Here is a 15,949-nt window from a genome sequence, read left to right as displayed (position 1 = left end):
TAAACTATATATTTAATTAGCGATTCTCATAACTCTATATTGTTTTTTGGTTCTCTTATATTCTCATCATATATGCATTATAATATCCCTAGGTTTTACGAAGATGCCAAGCTATAGGAGTAAGTTTTCACTCTTGCGTTAAGTTTAAACTACCATGATTCTTAAGCCTTTATAAGAGCAAAATAAAAAATTAAATCAATTTATTTATTTACTAAAATTATAGTTTTTATAGACGAGCTAGTAAATTTGTAGAAACCACCATTTTGCCAAGTTTTTCGGAATATGATTTTTATTTATTTATTTCTAATAAAAATGTTTATAAAAAGAAAGATTGTTCAAAACATGATATTAAACAGACAATATTCATAATGGAGGATTGACATTCTTTGTGAAACACTATCTACTTTATGAGCGGATGAGAAGGATGGTCACTAATGACCATAACGTTCAATGATTCTACTTTTATAAATTATTTCATCGATGGAGAGAAAAAGATGAGACACTAAAATCAATCTAACAATAAGATATCTTCTATAAAATGAAAGACATTCCATTCAATGACCACCGACCGTATATTGACTCGGTTTTTTATTTTTCTTTTTTGTAATTCTTCATTTTTTACTCACTTTTAACTGTCAACGAGAGATTTCAATTTTATTACTGAACATATAAAAAAATCGTTAATGTTAAGTAACAAAATTGAGAATCAATACTTGCTTAATTATCTGTCAAAATGTTATTAATTAATTTAAATATTACAATCATTTTTGTGATGCATATGAAAAGGAAATGTGATGAACTTGTAGGCTTTTGTTAAGGACTTTTTTCATCACAAAGAACATGCAAAGTTCCATAATTAGTCTTATAATGAATTATTGAATCCTGTGATATCCAAAGCTTAGTTTGTTACAAAGAGTCGATAGAGTGGTGATTACAACTTTCAATTTATACTGTTGGATTAAGAGGTCTCTCTAGAACACAAGTCTATAATCAATATTTCTGCACAATGAATCGAATAAACAATGAGATCTGAGATTTGCACGTTACAAAGTACAACAAAATCTGTCTACAAGGTGTTGTGTTTTAGTCCTCAAAGAATATCACATCCTCTAAAAAACCAAAGTACAACAAATTTCTGTTTGGCCATTAATATTAGTACAATTCCTAGCATTTGGATATCAGTTCCCCATCTCCTGTACAAAACTCCATAACCAAATCTTTAGCTTTGCATTTAACTTCTTCAGGGCCATCAACTCCAGTCTGTGATAATGTATTTAATCTGTTAGAACATCTTCTGTCTCCTGTGTCTCACAATGTAGAAGTTCTTTGATATCTGCAGAAATGCTTTGGATTTGACCCAAGTTCCTAATAGCTCTGCGTTGTTGCTCTTCTGTTGCCGTTTCTTCAAAACCGGCTTGGCTGCCCTCCACAGTGTGCCACATCTGCCAAAATAAAGGGATAGATAGTTGGTAACATACTCAGCACAAAACTGTTTCCTACCCTCTGTTACATCACGCAGTGAAACAAATGTATTTCTACCTCATTGAAAAGATACACTAGTTGCAGACGATCTGCATCAAAATCATATAAGTAATGATACATTTCAAAATTATCTGCAGAAAAGTGGAAGAGCTAAAATCAATTCTTTGTCTTGGGCATGCAGATAGCAGCAAGAAATCATAGTAAAAGAATTATTCCCAAACAGAATATGGATAGGACAGCACAGTAAATTATTTGATGGAGTGGATGCAGACGACCATCATCCACCTCCTCGTTAGTGTCAAAACCGATATACTTTGTTTACATTAACACGCGTGGACTTGCCTTTAAATAGTTTGTTTTCTTCCTCATTTGCTCTGAGATCACTCTGCACAAGTTCATAAGGTAGTCAGAAGGCAAGAAATTTTTACAATTTGGACTTAGGACTCAACTCCATCCAACACAACTAACTGATAAGCATGATCAACAAACATTTTGAGGTTGAATCCACGAATTCGGAACAGAAAAAAACTTCAGCATCAAAATAAGTTGTGTAGCATGGAACCTAATGCACTTACTAAGCGTTCATTCTGGCACTCAGCGGTGAGACCTGTTTCCAAGAGACGAAGCCTTTTCTTGATAAACTCAATATGTGCTCTATGGATTTGTTTATTCTGATCCCACGTGACGGATTTACGATGCGACTGCGTTTGCTTCCCACGATCACTGGAACCACACAAATCACTCTGCTTAGATTTCTTGAAGCTCGTGCTAGACTCCACATTTGTGATATTTGGACCATAGAGCTTTCGTGAGTCAGACTGTACTTGAACTGATACATCTGCAACTGGAATATTCAACTCCTGACAGATGACCTCCTCAATCTTCAGATCCTTATCCTTAATAATATCATGCCACCTTGCATAGCCATGCCTTAACAGAAAAGAATCAGGTTAATAAAAGTTACACCATTGCAGCACAGCAAAATACATTCTTCCAAAATTCTTGTCTCACAAGTCGTAAAATGAAATGGAAATACCAACATTAATGTACAGTACAAATTTATGGTATTCAAGCCTAAAAAACTCTTTCATGGTTTCATAACATGCTGTTGGAACTGGGAACATCTTTCACAATAAATTATTTAAATTCGAAGAGAGAGGCATTTCAAAGACATGCAAAGGCAGGGAAAATTATCTGCTAAAACTTACTTCAACACGGCCTGCAGCAGCACTAAATCATGCTCCGTCTTCCAGAAATTTGTACCCTTCAAACGTGGGTAGCGTATTAAGATATCAGCTGAAAAAAGATCAAGTCCAGGATTTTCTGATGCAAACTTCACCTGTCATACCACATTCAAAGATAAAGAATATATTCATCAGCTAGAGGTAGAATTAACTTCCAAAACATACTCCCCACCCTTTCAACGAAATAGAAAACAGAAAAAGCAATGAAAACACTAGAGATAATAAATTATGCCCGAATAGTATGCTAAACACAAGCAATAAAAAATAAAGAAACTTACTTTCTCTGATATCAAATTCAAAAGTGCAATCCTTACAAGTACATCTTGTATTCGAAGTCCTTCTTTTGGAACGCCATCTAAAGACACATTATAATCAGTATTTAGAGTTATAAATTACTCTGTATCATGTAACTATACATGTGATTGGTTAAAAAAATTCATGTGAGTAAACCTCATATGTGATCTAGCGGTAAATAACTATTCCTCAACTGGCAAAAAAACTTTGTAAGAACTGAGCAGATATCAAATATCAAAGATTTCACAAAACTCTTAACTTTCTCATGAAATCTAACGAGCAGAGAATGAAAATTAGTAAACTGAAAGCACACGGGAGAATAACGAAAGAAACTGACAAAATATCAGACCACTAAGAATCTAGTACCTGTGAATGTTGGTGAATCAGTAATATCTTCTGCAATATGAGACAAAAAAAGTTTGCCATACCTGTTCAAAAGGTATGAGTATTTACTGACAAGTAATGAAGATCACATAAAGACAACAAATAGATTATCAAATAATGTTCAAATATGTGAAAAGTAATAAGATTATAAAAAAACTTACGCACATATAATAAATTGTAAGTCAAATACTAATATGGAAGACCACAAATATGATTGGTTGTACTTAAGGATCAAAATACTACTTTATTTATCGATGAATGCTGTTTTAGACAGACTGTTTTCAACGAAAACAATCACACAAGAAGGAATGCAAAAACTTGATGGAATTGCATGAGAATAAATTAGCTTTGAATCGAACTTCACATGCAGTTCACACGAGTATTATTATGCAGAAACAATCAACAAGTAAGCAATACTATCATGTTACTGTTATTTTGTTACCTGAGTATACATATACACAATATTCTTATCATTAAATGCCACAATTATAGTATTCATATGGGTTCGATTGTCATATAATTCCCCCCTCAAAGAAAAAGGGATACAATAAAAGGTTCAAGATCAATAGCATTAAAAACAAGCATAGCATTAAATTATGCAAAAAGTAAATGGAAAATGTCAGATTAATACTCCGTGATTTCTTCATAACTCTTGTGTTTCATCCTGGAAGCAAACTCTTTCCAATCATAATCACCAACCCCAAACCTGTAATTGATTCGCCAAATGAGATTAACAACAAATATCTATATGTAACAAGGTTAAAAGAGACTATACATGACCATAACCAACAATCAGGATATAACCTCATCAAAATTTGAAGAAAATCAGCCCTTTGATTTTGGCTAAAACCAAGTACTTTCAACGATTTTCCTTGACCTTCCATTAAAGGAAGTGGCTCTGGGCTCTCTGCTGTAAATGAGTAAAAGAAAATTAACATCACAATCAAGGACAGATATTGAAATTCCATCACTACTAACAATCAATATTGAAAAAGTAAATGCTGATATGTACCGCGTAATTTCTTTCTCTGCAACCTTCTAGTAGGAGGAGTCTCAAATGAATTTGAATCATCTTCACTATGATCCGCTTCATAATCTTCACCATCGGAGCTTATATCTCCCCAATTACTACAACCTTCCCCCTAGAGAGAAATCATAGGGGAATTGGGAAAATCATCAACAAGATAATACCTTAAATACACAACTAAAATAAGAAACAAAAATTGAAAAGGAAAAAATTCTCATATTTTAGGCGTGTAGTCCTTGGAATCGAAACCAGTATTAGAACAATTGAATGTAATCACACATCAACTTATTAAATAAGGACCAGTAAAAACTATTTTCGCTCCAATTAATACTTGTTAGCAGAAAAACTCGTGCTTGACTTACCAGCCATTTGGTGCGGGTTCGCTTCCCTTTGCCTAAGGCATTTAGATCCTCTACTCTACACTGTTCGTATCCTTTTTTCAACAAGCCATCCCAGTAAGCTGATTTCTTCAAATTGGCAGCAGAGAATTGATTCTCCTTTGATTCTTTTTGTGCCACCTCCTCTGCTGGCTTAACTTCGTCTATGTATTCGAAATTTGCCACCTTCAGCATAAAATATGTCAAGTCAATAAAGCAAAGAATCCGAAAGAATGGGGCAAGGAGATTCTGAGCAATTATTTTACAGATGAAGAGAAAATGGAAAGTAAGAGAGGTTGAATGCTCCTCCAACAAAAGACAGTTATGATTTATGTATGAGATTGTTGTGTTTTTTAATTAGACCAGTTATTAGCATCAACAAATAGAGACAGATGACATTTATTGTTTAGTATCAGCAGACATGCATCAACAAGTGGAAGTTATTTATGGAATATAGAAATTCTTGAGCTTAACTCTATCACTTAGACAAAAGGATTTTAATTGAAAGATCACAAAAGCATAGACTACTACAAATTTATGCAAACTTATAGAGGCATAGACTACTACCAATTTCTTTTGAATGAGATATATGTATCCAAGTTTGTCTTTGAAAGTTTTTGAAAGTGCAGCAGTTGAGATAGAACAAAGAGTGGGAGCACAAAAGCATATGCAAATTATATGATAGAATAAACCTTAAAAGCCTTCAGAAATCCATCTTCATCTTCACCATCCAAACCAGCATCTTCACCTCCAACTCCATCACGATCCAGCAATCTATTATAAAGAGGAAAATGAAATTAAATTCTTTGAAATCTAACCATACTTTACACCAAGAATCAAAGCTTTTTATTACCTGTCTATAGCATCATCATCATAATGAATTTGACGAGACTTGCTTGCCTCATCATTTTCATCAGCAAATAACTCCTCTGCGCCATACCTTACGATATCATCTAACTCTTCCTACTCACAATCAGTTATTATAGTTACAACCAAAACTTCATAAATATTAATTTTTAATTGGACATAGCTAAACTCATCGTCAGGAATTCAAACTAATCAACATTTGATGTTAATATGTTCAACAAAATGCTGCATATTTCATACTCAAAATCAAAACACTGGAATGAAATGGAATTAATAACTTAACACTCCCCTTTCCTTTCTTTCCTTCTTTTAATTTACCTGCTTAATGTTTTCAGCCTGTAGCCTCCCTACAACAAGGTGTTCTAACACCATTTTCTTCTTTGTCATTTGAATCATCCTTTCTTCAATTGTTCCTCTTGTTATGAGCCTATAAATCATCACCTACAACAGCAGAACTACTGTGACCTTTCATGTCAACAAAAATCGCCTACATATTAATGAAAAACAACCCCAACCTTCTTTTTTTGTCCATGGCGGTGCGACCGGGCCATGGCTTGCAAATCAGCATGAGGATTCCAATCACTGTAGTTGCCAGTCGAATCAGTAAGTCGCAGGAAAAAATTATTGAACTAAAATAAACGATAAACAACAGAAAACTTTCACAGATACCAAATCAGCTTAAAAAGAAAGGATATATAAGAACATTATACTACTCTATTAGTATGTAATCTAGAAAAAAAAAGGAAAAGAAATGTTGAAAAATGTAAAGCTCCACCTGTCATATATAATGACTGTGTCCGCTGTAGTAAGGTTTATCCCTAATCCCCCAGCTCTTGTAGAAAGAAGAAAACAAAATCTTGAAGAATCTTCAGCATTAAACCGATCTATCTTTACTTGTCTTTCAGCTCCTCCAACCTTCCCATCTATCCTCTCAAATTGCCAATTCTAATGTTTAAAAGACAAAGAAAACAAATTCAATATCATACAAAAAATACAAACTTGTGCAAATTCTGAATAAACAAAACTAAAATACTAACTGGCTTACATTGTAACAGCAGTAATCTTCAAGCAAGTCCAGCATTTTCTGAAATTGGGAATATATAAGGACTCTATGACCTTGCTCTTTAAGTTTCACCATCATCTTGTCTAACAGTTGCAACTTCCCGGAGGATTCAAGCAAGTGGCTATGAAACAGAAAAGAAAGAAAATAATAATAGTAACAAAACCTTAATATTAACCAACAAAAGATGTCAATGTTAATGACTTTAAACTCAAGAAAATTAAATACTTTAGCTGTAAAAGTTAACAATTATAAACTTCATACAAAACCGATTCAACACTAACTTTTGTATTTCCTTTTTCTTTTTATTGTATTAAGAATGCTGCATATGATTGATACACGTAGTTGTACCTTTCTTTATTTTGATTAAGAATAAAAAAAACAATGTTTCAAACGGATAATGGCACTCAGATAGTATATAGAAATATAGAATAAGAGCTTACTCAAGTGGAGCTTTTTCATCATTAATATTAAGATCAGGTTGAAATCCATCAAACATAAAGGGATGGCAGCAGAGCTTACGCAGTTCCATAACAACGTTGATAAGAGAAATCTGAATTAAAAGGATACGAAACACATGAGAACAATATTACTGACACGTTCAATTTCATTCTTATGAAGTTAAAGTCAAGAATATATAACTTCAAAAAGTTCAGTTCATCAAAAAGTGAATCTTACATGTACACCAGCTTGGCGGGTTAATATCGGATAATTCCGAGTCAGAATTGCCTTGTAGTATTCTTTCTGCAGACTGGATAATTCAACACGTAAAATAAGTTCCTTTTTTGGAGGTAGTTCTGTCATCACATCTTTCTTCATCCCTGCAATGGCATAAGTAATTTATATTTTATTAAAGATTTGATAACCAGTAACTGGACCGTGCAAGGAACACAAAAGAAGACAACAGAAAATGATAGGAAAAAACACTGATTCAATAGAATGAATACTAGGTAACAAATGTTGAGCGTAGGAAATAATCCTAACATTGAAATGAGGTTAAATATGCAAATTATTGAAGAACAAGGATAGATGTATACTTCGCAAAAGATGCGGTGCCAACATTTTATGTAGTCTCAGAATCTGCTCCTCTCTATTGATATCCTTAAATTCTTCCTGAAACTCCTCTAAACTTCCAAACTACCACAATCCAAACAAAATCATAAGCTACTCCTTAGTATCATCAATATATTAAAAAACTCACTCATCATAATTCTTAAAATATATAAATCTTCTTACAAACCTTTCCAGCATCAAGGAAGTGCATCAGAATAAAAAGTTCATCCAAATTGTTCTGAAAAGCATAGAACAAGGTGTGCTGTCAAATAGGATTCAACTTCCAATGAAAATATTCAATGCATGCACCATAAGCCAAAAAAATAGTAAAAGCTAGTCATGCACTTTATATAAGAATTGCTGATGGAGAACTATAACAAAAACAAAAGCAGTACGCAGAAGAATAGTTATTATATATAATATACTTTTTGTGTGAAAGATGAACAAAAGAAAAGAACATGTCCATATATACAAAAGCATGCGAGGGAGATATAAGGTTGGTTTAGTGATAAAATTAGAAGAAAAGATGAGATAAATTGTGAGTTCAAGGCTGAAGAGGGATTTCAACCAGATTTCATAATGGTTTTAGAGCCCAAAATCCATTGCATACATATTATAGATATATGGGTACATTCCAAAAAACACATAACTATATTCATTTGTTTAAAACATCCAACAATTAACCAACTTATTCAAGGGTTCAAAACAATGTTATAAACAATGAAGAGTTCAAAAATAATAAAAAAGATAAAAACATAATGCAAACATTAAATAAAGTTTCTATTGTTGGAAAAACACTATTGTTGTAAATAGAACATTATTAGAATACAAGTATTCTCAATATCTTTACAATAATTAAAAAAAAAATCTTCAAAATCTTATTCGTTTCAGGTTAGTTTTTTAATGGTTTTATTATTACAAATGAAGAAAATATAATTTATGTAATTTTTATCCAGAAAATAATTCTTTATTTCAATAAATAAAAGAGCCAATAAAATAATTCTTTACGTAGTTTTTTATTATTTATATTTGCTGTTGTTTTTAGTGTGTTTTTTCACTTATTGTTTTGTGTACAGGTTTTTTAGTTTTTCTATTATATCTACTCTATTTTAGTGTTTATGTGTGTGTAATATTGCATCCACTAAGGCATGAATGACTATAAGAAAATAAAATTCTTCACTTTAATCACAAGACTCACATTCTTTCTAGACATTAAACAAAACAAACCAGACAATTTCAAATGAACCTATGTCGTTAAAAGAGTTCAAGACATCATAAGTAAATCATCGTACATCAGTTTAAATATACCTGAAGAGGAGTTCCAGTCAAAAGCACACGATGTTTGCTGGAAAGTTGGGTCAACGAAGAAAACAACTTAGAATTTTTGTTTTTCAGACGGTGACCCTCATCAACTATCTGCATTCAGATATAGAAATCCATTTCTCCACATTATTGACAGAAGCAAAAATCAAAACAAGAGGCATAACAAATTCATTTTTATGATTCTAGAACTTCAATGATGAGCAGAAGTGTACCATGCACTCCCACTTTATGGGCTTTAGTGCTAATAAATCACAATTTATCATCTCATATGATGTCAAAAGAACATCAAACTTTATTCTTCCTTGCTTGGTTTCATCAACAAGCTGTTTAGATTTCTTCCTCTGGAACCCCTTTTGGTTCTTGGGAAAGTAAAACTCATACTCTCGTATCAAATCACGAGCGTTGCCAGATCCAAAATACATAACCTGCACAAACCAACATCCACTCAGAAGAATAAACACATACATGGAAATACAACTAAGGAATCACATATACTTACAACATTCATCTGAGGTGCCCACGTTGCAAATTCACGCTCCCAGTTTCGCAACGTGGAGAGGGGAGCAATCACCAAGTGTGGTGAAACGTTACTTTCAAAGAGCGATGCTAAAAACGCAATGCTCTGAATGGTTTTTCCTGAAAAAGAAAAACTCAACCACTAAGATGACACTGCTGTTTCAAACTCTCCAACTTAAGAATAAAGTGATGGGAGACAAATATAAGGGAAGGGAATAACAGATATTAAGTACCAAGTCCCATTTCATCAGCAAGTATAACATGAGTTTGCTTGGACCATGAAAATCGTAAGAAGTTCAATCCTTCAAGTTGATATGGATGCAGTGAACCTTCATTTGTGCATGAATATGAAATCAATTGATTAAGTTAGTCCAAATCTGAATAAATAATAAGATGCATAGTATTGTTGGAATAATCAAAATACATACCCCCTGAAAGAAACTGGGGGCTGCTTTCATACGGAAGAAATTCTTTCTGCAGATTTTCTGATGCAGAAGCATCCAAAACCCTCCTTGTTCTAGACTGAAAGTTGTTGAATCTTTCTATTTCTGCTTGAAAAGCAGAAATATCTGATTCAAGCTCCCAGTGGCACTCGTCATACGGGAGCTCTTTCCACTTTACAAGGTATGCCTTCTTATCGTCTGCATGACCTTGTCTAAATTTTCCAAGAAATAAATAATTTCAAAACACTCAGCCACTGAACAGCATAGATCAGTGTCGATGATCTCTCTCATGAGTAAACAACAAATATGTGATATTAGAGAGAGAAGGGAGATTGAAGTTATGGTTCATTAAAATGTCGGAGATAGAAAATTAGTGTTATAGCTTGGTGATGAAATAATGGCAATGTGAGGAAAACAATTAGTGACAACTAGTTTGAACCAAACCTAACCAGCACTCTTTCCTGTATAATTCTGGAATAAATTAATTTGACTCAATAATTTAATGTTCATAATCATGTCCACAGTTCGGAATGTGTTCATCTCGTATTAGTTTTCAATTGAATAAATTGGAAGATGAAAGTTTTTTATGAATGAACCTGCAAGCAAGTATTCTATCAACCATAGTCCATTCGGATCTAATGGCAACAAAATCTTCGTTAAAATTCTTGGCTGATTCGATACGACGATGGAAGCTGTTTATTCTGATCTTTAGACCTGGCTGAGTCTTGAAAGCCTTCAAAAACTCTTCTTCTGGAACCCTAAAGAGAAAAAAGGTGTAACTGGTGAACAACTAATAAATCAATACGTAAATAAATTAAGATCAAATAAAAAATCAACATGCAGTTTCGAAAGAGAAATTAATGAACAAATATTCAAAATAACAACAGTAGTGATACAATAAGAGAGAGGAAGTCTGCAAGATTCAAAGAAAGGAATATAGAGTTATGAAATAACAAAATAATCATTGAATTTACCATGTGCAGTGCAAATATGAGAGTCCCTTCCACTTAACAAGATAGTGCTTGACAGAATTTTGTTTCGACTCCAACTTTTGTGCATCACTTTCAGCAGCCAGCACAGGACGCATCTCACAATCTAATATCTTTTCAATACCACTGAGTGGGCTAACCTGCAAAAAGAAATAGAAATTTTAAGTACAGTCATAAAGCCATCACTCAAGCATTACATTTGTTTAAGGTATCATAGACTTACACATTCAGGGCACCTCCAACTATCTGGAAAGAGGCTTTTAAGTGGTGTGATTATACACTTAGAATGGAAAGAATAGGTGCATGTTTCACATGTCAAAAGATCTCCTTGTTCTCCACAAGCTTGACATGAATTCTCTTTCTATTATTGGGAAGGGAAGAAATGTCAAAACATGAGATGAAAGAGAAAAACTAAAACATTTACTTGTTTTAAGTTACAACATCAAATGAACATAGATAATACCTATTCCCAGATAGTAAACATTTATGAAAAACATGTTTTATCCATGGTAAGAAAATCATGGCAAACTGGGGTACTACCTTGACAATTTAGGGTTGAAAAATGTTTAGAAAGAAAAAAACTAGACCTTTCTGTATCACTTAGCAATCCTACTAAACTTGTCATGAGTTCTACCATGTTTTCTTGGCAAAACCATCATAATTAAGTTATCTGACTCTTCATGTCATCAGTTGGCATTTCATACTTACATAATATTTTCATAGTCAAGATTATATATTACGTAGAATAAGCATAATCATGAGATCTGAAATTTTAATTGTAAATGTAAACATACAAATAAATATATATATATATATATATATATATATATATATATATATATACACACACACACACACACATATATATATATACATATTACACGAGGTTTCTTATAGAAACTAGCCAAATCATAGGCAAACTCTATTTAAGTGATCTCTAGAAACTAAAAACAGCCTTAAGGTACAATTAAAGCAGCATCCGAAGAGTTAGCAACTAAGGGGGCTAGTGGTCATGGCAATTAAAACAAACTTATAGATTACTGTGCTGGTATTTTAAAATTTATTTGAATAATATCAAAGTAAAAGTATAACTCTTAAATAAGATTAGAATAGTGAACCTAAAAAGAAAAAGAATCATCTTACAGTGTCACTTCTTTCAATTTTGACTATGCCTTCTGTAGGGTCCCCATGTGTGCTGGGGAAAATATCTACATCTTCTTCTAACTCGTCAAGAACATAAGTTGGCTTCTTTATAGTTGATCTTTCACGAAGCCGATCAGCAAAACTATTAACATTCTGCTATGATAGAATTTTCTCATAAGCAAGCAGAAATAACACCAGAAAACTTTTTGTATCAACCAACAAAAACTTAAGGGAACAAATAGTATATCAAACACTGTTAAACTTCTTCTACATTTGTCATCAATCAAGGAAATAAATTGAAATTTTAGGGAAAAAGCAACTTACAGTGTCAGTTGAATCACATTTCGTAGTGTTTTTTCTAGGTCTCCCTCGTTTCCTAGGGAGAACAACTGAATCGTTAGAATCATCTTTTCGCTTCCTTTGACGGGAGCTTCCAGGAAGACCTTCAACCAAGCCGCCCACATTCTGCTAAGATAGAATTTTCTCATAAGCATGCAGAAATATGTAACACAATATATAATACCAAGAAAAAAGTTAAGAACTTAAAATAGTATATCAAAGAATTCTAAACATCTTTTACATTTATCAACAACTTTACAGCAAAATATCATTAACTATCATTCACTGATTGAGCAATTCCCACAATGCCTTAAATCATATTAAAATTGCTAACACAAAAATGTGAACTAACTTACGGCATCAGTTCCATCAACTTTCACATTTTCTGCATATTTTCCATGTTCTGTATGGAAAATAACTTGATCTTCCTCGTCTGATTCATCAAAGTTATAGCGGGGTCTGCAACTCGATCTTTCACGAAGTTGAATCGAACGACTCATTTTGCTAAAAAATGTAGAATTTATGCATAATTAAGAGAGAACGTCAGAATAATTAATAGAATATTTAAAACAACTTGCTATCGAAAGAAAAATACATTTAATGCATCTTATCATACCAAAACCATGATTTTTCAAAAAGAAATCCTCAGAAACACATCATATTACTAAGTTGTTGCACATAAATTGGATTTTGTGTCTTTTTTAAGTTGAAAACGTTAAAAGTCATTTTTATTTCCTTTTCCATCAAAAGTAAGATTGTAGTTCATTCCTCTCGATAACGCAAGTGAAAAGAGGAGGGCAAAACAATAATGATAGGTCATTTACGTTAATATAATAAAAATAATAGAACACAGTAGCAGAAACAAGATAGATTCAGCATTTTGGTATCATATCCAGATCAATAAATACCAGGTTCAACCATTTCAACATCGTATCTCAACCCTTGTATGCATTTGAACTTTCTAAAAGGAAAAATTTGTTATTTTTTCTTGACAACTGAATGACATAAAAATTCTTAAAGAGAAAAGACAACAACAAATGCAGCTAGTGAAACTACAGATCTATCATAAATGCAAACAAAGAAAACAAAATACACCCTCCAGATAAATCATACACAGCTATATACACACAATGTGTACTCTTCACAAAGGTAAACAACTTAAAAATAAACTTCTTCATTTTAGATTCAGATAAAGCCTCACAAAGAAAAGCAACATAAAACAATTTTTTTTAAAAAAAAAAAAAAACCTTCTTCAGCTTAGATTCAGATAAAGCCTCAACTAGATCTGCATTCTCGACAATAATTAATAACCAAAAAGTGCCTAGGAGAAAATAAAACAGCACATGCACCCACTGATCAACCATAAATATACAAACACATATAACCAAATACACACACCTGATAAAATAATACACATACAGCTTAATCTACACCAAGTAAAACAATAAAAATCATCATTTCAACTTCAGATAAGCCCTGCAAAAAATGCTAAAACAAGACTGCTTACACAATTACACAGCATTTGAGACCACATACATTCATACATTCCCATAAAACAAAAAACAGCATCAACAAACAATCGAAACCAAGCAAACCAGAATGATTCAGATAAAACTAGGAAACAACAAAAGAATAAAATAAAAAACAATCACATCGGAAGACCATCAAGGTGTCCATTTGAGGATCCTTGGGAAACAAGTATGCTATCTGAGGTAACCTCATCAGAAGCCATGCACGGTTGATCAGTAGTGATGTTTTCAAGAACACAGAAAAATTCATAAACATCAATAACAGTGGTCTTGAAAAGTTACAAAGAATAATACAAACCAAAATTACGAGAGGAAGAAACAACTGAACCACGTGAGTGCAGTAGCTAAACTAACAGCAACCAGCTAGAATGGAAAGTGAATATCAACTGGTCAGAACTTCAGAATTTGGAAGAGAAAGAGATTTGAATACAAGAGGAGTTAGAGAAAGAAAGAGGCAAAGCAAGTTCACTTCTTAGTGAGAGCTTAGATGTAGTAGAAAGAGTGTAACATTGACGAGTTTAAATAGGCCGAGGCAGTCATTAGGTTATAATAAAAAACAATGTAATTATATATTAGTATCTTTTTTATATGTGAAAACATTTTTTACAGCTCATGAGTAATTTGGGTTTGGGAGAAGTGACTTTCTTCACGACACGTCAATATATTTATTTTGAAAATAATAAAATATATATACATATTAAAAAGTGTATGATAATTTTTAAAAGAGATAAATATGTTTTTATTTCTTAATTTTTAGTGAGAATTAAAATTAGTTTTTTTTTTAAATTTTGGTTAAATTTAGTTCTACAATTTTAGAAATATGTGAGTTTAATCTTTTTAACAAAATTTTATTAAATTCATTTGATGTTTTAATTGTATTTCATAATAACATTTGAGTTGTTTAGACTGTTTGACACTTTTTTTAATGTTAGATAGAAATATATTTAAAATTTTAAATAAACTTAACAAAATTGAGTTAAAATGACTAAATTCACATTATTCTAAATACGAAAGACTAAATTAATCTAAAGCTTAAAAGATTGACTAAATTTAATTTTTACTGAAAATTAAAGAACCAAAAATATATTTAATCATTCTAAACAATATGATAAGTTTATGATTATTATCGTGTAAATCCAAAACTTAAAATTATATCTATCAAAGTTGTCAAAATAAAAAATTATAAATTATTATCATAAAAAAGTATTATTGATTTATATATTAGATATTTTATTATTTTTAGCCTTAAAAAACATGTTTCCTTAAGAGAATTTTAACAGTTTAAAGTTAATTAATTATGTTCTTTCAATTTCTGATAAAATTTTGAATATTTTTTTTATTATTATTAGAATCTACCCAACAATAATTTTGATACTGTATTTTTTTCTGAAATTTTCACAAAAATTTGTTTTAAAGACACTAACTATTAAATTATATTTCTGATTACAAAACCATATATATTCATGCCATGAATAATATTAATATATACAACTGTTAAGGTGATAAAGTAAGAAATCTAGGAACATATTAGTTTATTAAATGTAACATTAATTATACAAATTAAACTTCTAAAACCAAGGTTTGTATTTGTTTTTTTATTAAAAGAAAACAATTGAAGTATATAAAAGATATCAAAAGAAAATGGACAAGTACATTATACTTTAAAAATAATACTAACAAGATATCGTATAGATCTTTGTTAAAAATTCATTATCAAAATATCTTTGAAAAAAAAAATTCACAGTTTTAAAATCATACAATAATGAAAATTAATTTAATCTTAAGAATAAAAGAAACATAAAATATAAATTAATACACATAATAAAAAGTATATTTAAGTATGTTGGTGTTACCTCATTGTTGTCTATAGATTATTATT

At 31.6% G+C, this 15,949-nt stretch overlaps 1 protein-coding gene across 2 annotated transcripts; it reads right to left on the bottom strand.

Moving 5' to 3' along the window:
• Positions 1–1,013: 1,013 nt before the first annotated feature.
• Positions 1,014–14,533, bottom strand: LOC124831820 (CHD3-type chromatin-remodeling factor PICKLE-like). Of its 2 annotated transcripts, none has more exons than XM_088100027.1 (33): positions 14,369–14,533; positions 12,898–13,045; positions 12,527–12,667; positions 12,203–12,355; positions 11,283–11,420; positions 11,045–11,199; positions 10,667–10,828; positions 10,056–10,282; positions 9,861–9,956; positions 9,611–9,747; positions 9,324–9,536; positions 9,097–9,204; positions 7,976–8,026; positions 7,773–7,872; positions 7,414–7,556; positions 7,179–7,288; positions 6,721–6,859; positions 6,451–6,620; positions 6,191–6,257; positions 5,994–6,116; positions 5,662–5,771; positions 5,501–5,582; positions 4,794–4,994; positions 4,417–4,546; positions 4,209–4,314; positions 4,036–4,110; positions 3,387–3,448; positions 3,005–3,081; positions 2,691–2,821; positions 2,058–2,412; positions 1,825–1,867; positions 1,540–1,613; positions 1,014–1,442 (listed from the first exon to the last, which is right to left on the bottom strand). In XM_088100027.1, exons 2-33 carry the CDS (start codon positions 13,039–13,041, stop codon positions 1,275–1,277), a joined length of 4,191 nt encoding a protein of 1,396 aa, XP_087956153.1. In that variant the 5' UTR covers positions 13,042–13,045; positions 14,369–14,533; the 3' UTR covers positions 1,014–1,274. The 2 variants fall into 2 exon arrangements, with proteins under 2 accessions (XP_087956153.1, XP_087956156.1); XM_088100030.1 differs by having other exon boundaries at positions 4,209–4,311.
• Positions 14,534–15,949: the final 1,416 nt, after the last annotated feature.

This window comes from Vigna umbellata, chromosome 1 (assembly GCF_029865625.1).
Source record: "Vigna umbellata cultivar VRB3 chromosome 1, Vumbellata_1.0, whole genome shotgun sequence".
Taxonomy (NCBI): Eukaryota; Viridiplantae; Streptophyta; class Magnoliopsida; order Fabales; family Fabaceae; genus Vigna; species Vigna umbellata.
The sequence above is the reverse complement of the archived record's forward strand: the minus strand, read 5'-3'. Positions and strand labels throughout refer to the sequence as shown.